The following is a 9675-nucleotide window of genomic DNA, read 5'->3' as shown; positions in this document are numbered from 1 at the left end:
GGTGTGGGGCTGCCAGGCCCGCCGTGGGAGCGGGCACGGCCGCCAGCCCGCACGTGGGTGGATGACACATGTGCTTGGCTGCCGTTGCCGCTAATTTTCTCTCGCCTTTTTCCTTCATAAGTCCTGTCCTGGGCTGTTCTCCGAGGAAGAGCCGAGGTCTCCGTGTAACCGCTGCAAAACGGCAAAGAAAGCCGTTCTGTGCTTCTTGTGGAACAATCCTTTGCCTCTAGACTAGGAGCATCGGCTGCCTCCGCTCCCTAATTAGCGCCATAAGTAGAGCAGAGGGTGCGGGTGGGAAGGGTGAGAACGTACATACCCTGCGGAGGGAGAAGGGATGAGGAGAGAGGAGCCAGGATTTGGGCTCGGTCTGTTAGCGTTGACTCACGGCGATGCTGGTTAATCTTTTCGACGCCGAGCACCAGCTCTGCCAGGGGGCTGTGGGCTTTCCTCAGCCGAGCACGCAGTTTTAGTAGGTGTTGACCTTTCTGCTGTTGAGGCCCTGGTCTGGATCCCCCGCTGCAGGGAGGGGGTTTCTCTGTCAGCATGCACAGGCCACTCCGAGTTTTGAAATCCAAATGTAAAACACAGTGGGGGCGAGGGGAAAGGACAGCTAGGGCTGAGAAGGCTCTGCCCGGAGGGTTAGGAGAGTTGTGTGCTGTCTGTGAGTCGGGAGAGGCTGCCTTGCCCTAGCAGGGGCTGCTTCCAGCTCTCTTCACCTGGAAAAAGAGTTATCCTGATACGGAGACCTTTGTGATGAGGTGCAAATTGAACATGAAATGATGCTTTCCTCAGTGCAGAGCTGCAGTTGGCAGCCTCTGCCGAGAACAACTTCCTTCCCAGTCCAGGTTGATGACTCCTAAAATCCTCCAAACTGTTACTACTTAAAATTGAGTATAGTTGCTGTTTCTCTTTCTCTAGGGGTTGTCAAGACTGAGCGGGAGAAAAGTCACCATGAAGAACCAAGGCGGGGAGACCAAAGCAGCCCCGCGGCCTGCTAGCTCTTCCAAAATGAGCGGTGGTCTGGTGCTGGAGGAAGGTGACTCGCCGGAGGCCGCGGCACCCCTGGAAGGTGGGGGGTCCCCGGGGTCTGGGGTGCGCCACTCCCCGCCCGCAGCTGATGGCAGTGCTGACAGCCTGGGCAGCGCGGTGTGGGAAACACCTGAGGGCGGGTTTGGAGCCTGGAGAGAGTCAGGCTGGTGCTTTCTCTGTATGAGGGTGGGCATCGTGTCCAGCTCTGTTGGCTTGTATAAGAGCAGCTGGGATTTCCAGGGTAGAAAACCCTCGTTTCTTCCTATTTCTGTGTGTGTACAGTTCTGAAGTAGTTACTGCTTCCTGACTAAAGCGTGGAGTTGATTCTGGCCTGAAAACGACGGGTTGTTTGCTGTTGCTTAGACCTTAAGGGTTCCCGAGAGAAAACGTCAGACAACTCTTTCTTTGGGGCAGTGTTACGTTGAGTGACCAGCCCTGTTACTGGCGTTTCATCAAAATAACTCTGGAAGACGAAACCCAGGTCTAATCGAGTAGGTGTTTGGTTAAAACTAACCCTGCCTTGTATTCTGATGCCTAGTAAATGTGGGATGTAGGAAATCCGTGGCCAGTAGAGTTAGTTTAATGACCAACTGCTGTAAGACTCTCATTTGGAGAAACTTTGGAAGCAAAGTGTACTGAAGGATGTGCTGCCTGCTCTTTCCCCAAGGGTCTGCTGCTGGGGACAAGATACCTTTGATCTGCGACAGTACAGCTGCTCTTGTATGTGAGGAGAGAGGCTAACCCAGGTTTAAAGATGTATTGTAATGTAAAAAAGCCTGGCTCTGGGGATATTAGCAGGCAGTTCCTATGAGGGAAAGCTCACGCACAACCTGCTTTCGTTAAAGGATGGTGGGGAGGGGGGGGAATTTTTGCTCTTGACAGATGTCAGGGGCTTGGTCATGCTCTCGTGATCAAAAGAGAGGCTGTTAGGAATGCACCTCCATTGTCAGGGCAGCTGGCTGGAGACGCAGCCAGAACAAAGCAGCTTATGTTGCTGGAAGTTTAGCTAGCCCTGGTGCAGTGGGGTGCTCGGGAAACCTTCCCTTCGCCGTGTGTTTGTAGAGACCAGAGGATAGTCGGTGTGGGGGAAGTCTCATGCTTTTGTCTCCCACAGCTCCTCTTGCACAGGAGGACACCAAGTCCTCCCGGCCTGCCGTGCGTGACGTCTCCGAAGAGCTAAGCAGACAGCTTGAGGACATCTTGAACACATACTGCGTGGATGCCAGCCAGGAGGGTCCAGGCGAGGACGGTGGGCAGAGCGAGCCTGCAGAGCCGGAAGAAGCTGAGAAGTGCCGTAGCGAGTCCCCGAGGAACGGTGACCAGGAGACGGGCAGCCCCGAGATGAACGGGGAGAAGGAAAGCACGAAGGGGACTGAAGAGTTTCGACCTGGCGAGGAGTGTGGCGAGCGGGATCAGAAGAAGGCTCAGGAAAAGAAGAAAGCCAAGGGCCTAGGTAAGAGGTTCCCTGCTCTGGTTGTGCTGCCAGCCTGAGAACTTTGGTGCAGACATTGATTTTATACTGCAGTAATTGAAATAAGCACCTTGGGTGCGCGATGTGCAGCAGTATTTGGAAATGATACGGCATCTTGTTTTGTGGTATGTGAGGAAACGTACCGAGTGCTGCAAAGACACTGGCTGCTGGTGGGTGCTGCTGCAGCCTCTGAATTCTGTGCATTTCCCTTCTGCTGGACACAACCCTCTCTAGCCAGCCCAGTGGTGGTTTCCCGCTCTGAAAACCAGGTTTCTCCCAGCTGCTTCAATTGTTCACCCACTATATGTGGTGAAATCTGTGGGGCAGAGCCCTGAGAAGACACTGGAGATGCTAACTCTGGCCCAGGGCAGGCATGGCTGTGAGATGTGGTTTGTCTCTCTTGTCCTTGCCCTTACGAGCCAGAACCCCGTGTAAGGGATTTTATGTTGTTTGTTTATTTATTTATTTATGTATTTTAATTCTGTGTCTCATTCCAGGCAAAGAAATCACTTTGCTGATGCAGACGCTGAACACCCTGAGTACGCCAGAGGAGAAACTAGCAGCACTTTGCAAGAAATACGCTGAGCTGGTGAGTGCTCATTTCTTCGTTCCAGGCTCTGGGGCTGGGGGAGGACACTGCAGCAGCGAGTGAAGGAGCTGCTTGAGGAGGCAGAAGATGGCTGTAGATTTTTTTTCTTGATGTCAAGAGGGACAGTCCAGGAATGCACACGTAGCTTTGCTGTGTATGTTCTGGGATCTCTGCAGTGCTGGATGTCCAAGTATCAGAGGACAGATGTTCCTTGGTCCAGCCAGGCGTTGTCGTTTGCAGAAGTGTAAGCATGGACAGGAGTATTTTTAGCAAATCTGCCCTTAAGAGGACTTCAGATCTGTTTTCTCTCTGCTCCTCTAACGTGGAAGCTGCATCCTGTCCCAGGAGTGTCCTGTGGCCAGGTCTGTTCTGCTGAGCCTGCGTGTCCCGATCTCTCTGCAGGCAGGGCCGAGCTGGGAGTTGGCAGGCCCAGCTATGACAGAAGACTGCAGATACCTCTCCTGTCTGCACCACTCAGTTGTTGCATTTCTGTTGATCATTTCCTAGTAAGAAATGTGCGTTTGGCAGAGTCCTTGTGCTGCTCCTCGTGCACACTCAGCCATACAACACACACAGAAACCGATGCCACATTTAATCAGAGCTAGGCATAGATCTCGTTCTGTGCGTGGGTCTGGTACAAAGGAGAAGTGTGGGACTGTTTGTGCATGTCCGAAGTGGACGTATTCACATTTTCCCTGTGCTCAGAGTTCTCCATTTGAGCAACATGAATCTTTCCGATTCTAGCAGCATACAAATTCAGGAAGGAGAAAGGCCCTGTCCAGGGGACCTTGGGCTCTGCATCAGTCCTGCTGTGCTCAAAAGTGGCATCTTTTGCATTATAAAGCTCTAGTCCTCTTCTCAGGGCACAGAGAGCACTTCGTCGATCCCCTTTTCCCCTCATAGGGGCGCAGCATATTGTCCTGGTATATTTTGCTGCATCTGTGCCCTCTGCTCCCCTGTCACAGCTGGAAGAGCACCGTAACTCCCAGAAACAGATGAAGATCTTGCAGAAGAAGCAGACGCAGCTGGTGCAAGAGAAGGACCACCTGCAGAGCGAGCACAGCAAGGCCATCCTGGCCCGCAGCAAGCTGGAGAGCCTGTGCCGCGAGCTGCAGAGACACAACCGCACCCTCAAGGCAAGTGTTTCCCGGGCACTATTCCAGGAGCCGCTTCGTCCCAAACGCTTGGATCACTTGCTGTGAGACATTTTGGCAAACTTATCTTTACCAATGATTGCCCACAGTCTACCATCCAGGGCAGTGCTTTAATTTTGCTGTTAAGCCCTCATTATCCACAGTGCCTGAGTGTTATTTCAGGGTATATTCACTGGAGAAAGGGAGGGGAAAGGCCCAAAGTTCCTTCCTGATTGATAGAAACAACAGTGGGAGGCTGGGCAGGTTCAGAGCATCCCAGTTTGGGCAGTCTGCTCACCTGCCTGCCCAGCACAGAGGCTGACGTGTCCCTTCTGTCTCTGCCGTCCTCACGCAGGAGGAGGGTGTCCAGCGTACACGGGAGGAAGAGGAGAAGCGGAGGGAGGTGACATCCCACTTCCAGGTGACGCTGAATGACATCCAGCTCCAGATGGAGCAACACAATGAGAGGAACTCCAAGCTGCGCCAGGAGAACATGGAGCTGGCAGAGCGGCTCAAGAAGCTCATCGAGCAGTATGAGCTGCGGGAGGAGGTGGGTCAGGGCAGGAGACCTGGTGTAGGGCTGCTCTGGTACATCCATTCTGCCCAGTAAAGTGCGTTTCTGCTGCTAGAGGGGAGAAGGAGCCTCTGGGCTCTGGGATTTTCCCTTGGGGTCACTGCCCAGACAGCAAGGACTGGGCTGAGCATGTCAGTGACTGGTGGTGTTCCCTCGGCAGCACATTGACAAGGTGTTCAAACACAAGGACCTGCAGCAGCAGCTGGTGGACGCCAAGCTCCAACAGGCCCAGGAAATGCTGAAGGAGGCAGAGGAGAAACACCAGCGGGAGAAGGACTTTGTAAGTCTTACAGTGATTCTCCACTGGTTGTGAGTGCTTTGCTTTTTGCCTTGTCCCTCTGTGGACGCTTTTTGCTCTTGGATCCCTGAGTGCAGAGCCCAAATCAGATCAGGCCGTCCCAGCAGTGACCATTCCCCCAGTGGCTTCAGGAGCAAGGCTGGAGCCCTGCTCTGCTCCTTGTGTTTCTCCCAGCGTGCTCCCGTCTCCAGGCCAAGCGCCAGCCCTGCAGGGGCATGTTGAGAGCCTTCGCTTATGGCAGCCAGGTAACGTCTTTTTCTCTTCCCTAGCTGCTGAAGGAAGCTGTGGAATCGCAGAGGATGTGTGAGCTGATGAAGCAGCAGGAGACCCATCTCAAGCAGCAGGTGAGTTACCCTGTGTGTGTGCTTGGCCTGGTTATTTGGTTTGGTTTTCCTCCCTCCCTCAGTGGAGTTCCTTAACCTGGAAAACACAGGGGCAGGATTGCTGCTGAGTTTGGTACTGCTGAGCCCATGTCAGCACAGTCTGAGCTGAAACTTCCTTCAGTAATTCTGCCTGCTGGGAGAAAGGGGCCTTGGTTTTTACCAGCGCATTCCCCAGTGCTGGGAGCAGTTGTGTGATCATACCTTGCTGAATCAGACCCAGCAAGTGCCTCCTGCCAAGGCCAGGAGATGTTTGTGGAACACATCAGTCTCTGAGGATGTTTCCTAACAAAGAATTTTTCCACGTTCCCTGGTACCTAATGTTGGCAGAGCAGCTCTGTGCTGCCAGTTTGTTTGTCATAAAGTCCAGTCACGAGATAACTAGCTCAGTTCTTGGCTGACCTCTCCCCTCTCCAGTGGAAGGCTGTCAGGAGGTGCTGTGGTGAGCGGTGAGGAGCTGTAACCTTGTCTCTCCCCGCAGCTGGCTCTTTACACAGAGAAGTTTGAAGAATTCCAGAACACCCTTTCCAAAAGCAGTGAAGTGTTCACGACATTTAAACAGGAGATGGAGAAGGTGGGTAACGCTTTTGCTGCCCAGCAGCGCTTGTGCGGGCTGGAGACGCTGCCTGTCTGTCTCTCCTCGATGCTTCTGTGAGCTGGAAAAGCCGCAGCTCTGTAGTTTTGTTTAGTTTTGCTGGTATTAAAATCGGCCACGAGCTGGCTGCTCCCTAGAAGATCGATACCATCCTTGCACGGTGACTTCTGTGTCCCACCTGTGTCAGAAGAAGCAGCACCACCCCTGTCCCCTGCTTTGTTGTTACCTGCTGGGTCTTTCTCTCTGGGGAAGCTGATAGCAGAGGCACAGGAAGACGTTTCCCAGGACAGCAGAACCTCGCTGTCTGTGCTGGGAAAGTGGGTGCCCATCTGAGGACACATGAGATGTAACTGACTGCAGCGCTGTGCCTGTGGCTCATTTGTTCCCTTTTTGTCACTGTGATTCTGTAGATGACTAAGAAAATCAAGAAGCTGGAGAAAGAGACCACTATGTACCGCTCTCGCTGGGAGAGCAGCAACAAGGCTCTCTTGGAAATGGCTGAAGAGGTGAGGAGGTTCTGGCTGTCCTTCCGTGCGGAGGCAGGCAGCTGGTGATGCCCCATGTGGTTGGAGCTGAGGGATCGCAGGACAGCTCCTGTCTTGTTGCAGGCAGGCTGGGTCGGGGGTTGTGTTTGTCCCTTCAGCTTGATTTCCTCCCCTGTACGTGGTGGTAGGAGCCCTTTGTCATGTGTCAGAAATGACTGTTAATTAGTGCAGAGGTGCGTGGAAGAAGTCAGATAGTCTCAGCGGCGCTTGGCCTCTGTGGGGGCAAAGGAAGAAGGAAGCAGTGATGATAACATCAGGTCCTTTGAATGCCAAATGTTTGCTTGGTCACAAGTATTTTCCCCTTGAGCTTCCCTTTGAGGTTTCTTCTCTCTCCCTTTCTGCCTCTCTGTCCCCAGCATGGTAGAGTCTGAACTGCCTCTCTATTTGCAGAAAACCCTTCGGGACAAAGAGTTGGAGGGGCTTCAGGTGAAAATCCAGCGCTTGGAGAAACTCTGCCGAGCCCTGCAAACGGAGCGCAACGACCTCAATAAGAAGGTGCAGGACCTGTGTGCCCACGCGCCCCGGGCAGACACGGACCTGTTGGAGCCTTTGAAGGACCCATCTCGGGAGGGCTCCGAGGCGGCGGCGGGAGGTGCTCCAGCAGAGCAGCGCCTGGCTGAGGATTGCCTTCACTCAGGAAAGCCGACGCACAGCACGGATCCTGCGGAGAGCCTGGGAGAACTGAGCATAGGAGCCTTGGGGCAGAGTGGGACTGATGAAGTCACTCAGGGCTCCGACTGAGCCCGTGTGCGGTAGGCAGAGGTAGGGCGAGGGAGGGTACCGTGAATGTTTCCGTAGACTCGAGCTGATGCCCCTCTCCTGGTCCTTGGACAGGCGCGAGAGGACAGCCCTCCTGCGGATTTGAGATTTCCTAGCTTAGGTTTTTGGAGGGTTTTTAAAATTTTTATATATATATATATATATGATATATATATGATATGTGCAGGGCAACGTACACTTTATATATGGATATACATGAAAACTAGAACGACCCACCTCCCTGCGTGTGCGTGAATAACTAATATATGGAGACTCAATTGATCGTCCCTTTCACTAGAAGACCTTGTCATTGGCAGGCTGCGACTCCCCGAAAATCTAGCGCAGCTCAGGAAAGCGGGTGTGTGGATCTGGCCCGGCACGCGGCGCTGGGACAGCTGGGTGCGTCGCCGCCTCCACCTTCACAGTGACTGTCGCATTGAGTGAAAGCAAACGAGGCTGAGCAGGGAAGAACCGAAGTGTTTCTCAGCGTTGGATTCTCCCTCCCTCCTCTGCGTCAGGCAGGAGGGAGCACCCGGACTTGCTCGTTTCCTCGTGCCCTGGCTGGCAGCTCTCTCGTGTGCGAGGGCGAAAAGCCCCTCCTCTGTGTGGGTTTTGTGTATTGAATGGGGACAAAGAAAAGCAGAGAAATGGGGGGTGCCCAGTTCACCCAGTCCTCCCGCGGGGCCTTTGCTCTTCCCAGAACCTGCCAGTGTCTCAATAGCCTTATGATTCACAGTTGCCTCTTTGCTATACGCACATGTGCACAAGTGTATTAAACAGTTAATCCAAAGGTCTAATTCCCAAGTGTTTTGCACAAGCGCGTGTGATCAGTTGTGCAACGGGATGGGGAGGTTCCACTGAGCCCCTCTGTCCCCACGTCGGGACCTCCCCGGCCCATCCCTCGGTGCCGAGTGGGTGGCCTCAGAGTTTTCCACAGAGCTGAGGCTCCAGGAGGGTAAAACCTGCGTCTGCTCCACAACCTGCTGCTTGAGCCGAATCACCGGGACCAGCACAGGGACCGTGCTGTGAGCTGGTCCCTTCCAACCCTCCTGGGCCCTCCAGTCTGGCTGTGCTGGTGCTGTCACAGGTCCCCCATTCTTCTTTCCCTCTGCTTTCTCAGAAGAGCATCTCCCAAGTGCTTCTGTGTCTGGGAGGGTGAAGCGCTCGCCTGAAGGACACTGTTGTGCTGGGAGGGTGTTAATGGACAGAACAGCACAAGGCTTGGGGGATATCTCCTTAGTTTCTCAAGACTCTCTCGGTTCGCTGTTCTTTGGGAGACCTTTACTTGCTTGGAAATCTCCTTGCTGCAGCTTCTCTTTATGACAGACTTTATTTTCAGCATTGCCTTCCTTTTGCTTGAAGCTGAAGTGAGCCGGCCGGCGCCGTTCCTCGCAGTGGATGTGTTCAGCGCAACAGCTTTGGTTTCTTTTCCAGCAACGCAGCTGCTCTTGCGTCTTCTCTCCTCCATTGTATGGTGCCCTCGCAAAGGACCTGCCTCGCTGCCCGCGGGAGCTGCCTCCGCATCCCCCTTCCCTCCATGGGGACTCCAGCGAGTTCGGGTCGAACGAAGGTGGCTGTCTGCAGCAGAGACGGGGTCTAACAAGTCTCTGCAGAGCCACAGTTTTGGATATCCACTGAAATGTGTTCCCCAGAGCTGAGCATGGCTTTGTCTTGCGGCCCCTCGCTGTCAGCGGTGCTTCCTCCCAAGCAGGGACCCGTTTGCCTCCGGCAGCAGCCCCCGAAAAAGCAAATGTAGCTCTGGCCGGGTGGGAGCCCCCGTTCCCAGCAGCCGGGTTGAGCGAGGGCTGCAGCCGTGCTCCAGAGTTTTCTCCCTGCTCTTGCAGTAAAATAAAAACCTCTTAGAAAGTCACCAACCCCTCTTTTTTTTTTTTTTTTCTTTTTCTTTCGTTTTTCCCTGTGATGGTACAGATAACCTCTGCAGGGGCTGTTATATGTATCTTCATATCCAATAGAAAAATGCCCAACATTGCTGCTGCCGAGTCTGTTGTTTCTCATTCCTTTGGCCGTGTGCTGCCTCAGACCCCCCCCGCGGGTCCGAGCACTGGGGGTATCGAAGCCCCGACTGGCCCTGGAGTCCAAAATTGTCTAAGATTGGCTTAAAGTCCTGCAAAGGATTTAAATAAGAAGGCACATTCAGTTCTGTGTACACTGTGGGGATGAGATATGTCCTCAGTCTCGCCCCTGCGGGAGGGCTGGAGGCCATTTCCTGCAGAGACGGATCCTGTGGTCACGCGAGTGCGGTGACGCCGGGGGGATGTGGGGTAAACCTGGGGGGGATGGA

The 9675-nt window shown here is 53.9% G+C and overlaps 1 protein-coding gene across 1 annotated transcript; it reads left to right on the top strand.

Moving 5' to 3' along the window:
- Positions 1-951: 951 nt before the first annotated feature.
- Positions 952-7541, top strand: TXLNA (taxilin alpha). Its single transcript, XM_009882753.1, has 10 exons — positions 952-1069; positions 2144-2482; positions 2998-3089; positions 4055-4225; positions 4578-4772; positions 4957-5076; positions 5364-5438; positions 5956-6048; positions 6480-6575; positions 7005-7541. The coding sequence occupies exons 1-10, from the start codon at positions 952-954 to the stop codon at positions 7353-7355; spliced, it is 1650 nt and encodes a 549-aa protein (XP_009881055.1). The 3' UTR covers positions 7356-7541.
- Positions 7542-9675: the final 2134 nt, after the last annotated feature.

This window comes from Charadrius vociferus, unplaced genomic scaffold (genome assembly GCF_000708025.1).
Source record: "Charadrius vociferus isolate BGI_N301 unplaced genomic scaffold, ASM70802v2 scaffold783, whole genome shotgun sequence".
Taxonomy (NCBI): Eukaryota; Metazoa; Chordata; class Aves; order Charadriiformes; family Charadriidae; genus Charadrius; species Charadrius vociferus.
This window is presented reverse-complemented; position numbering and strand designations above follow the sequence as displayed.

Coding starts and splice junctions, on each gene's coding strand:
- TXLNA (XM_009882753.1), top strand. CDS start 952: ATGAAGAACCAAGGCGGGGAGACCAAAGCAGCCCCGCGGCCTGCTAGC. Junction 3,090..4,054: donor GCAAGAAATACGCTGAGCTG/GTGAGTGCTCAT, acceptor CCCCTGTCACAG/CTGGAAGAGCACCGTAACTC. Junction 4,773..4,956: donor AGTATGAGCTGCGGGAGGAG/GTGGGTCAGGGC, acceptor TTCCCTCGGCAG/CACATTGACAAGGTGTTCAA.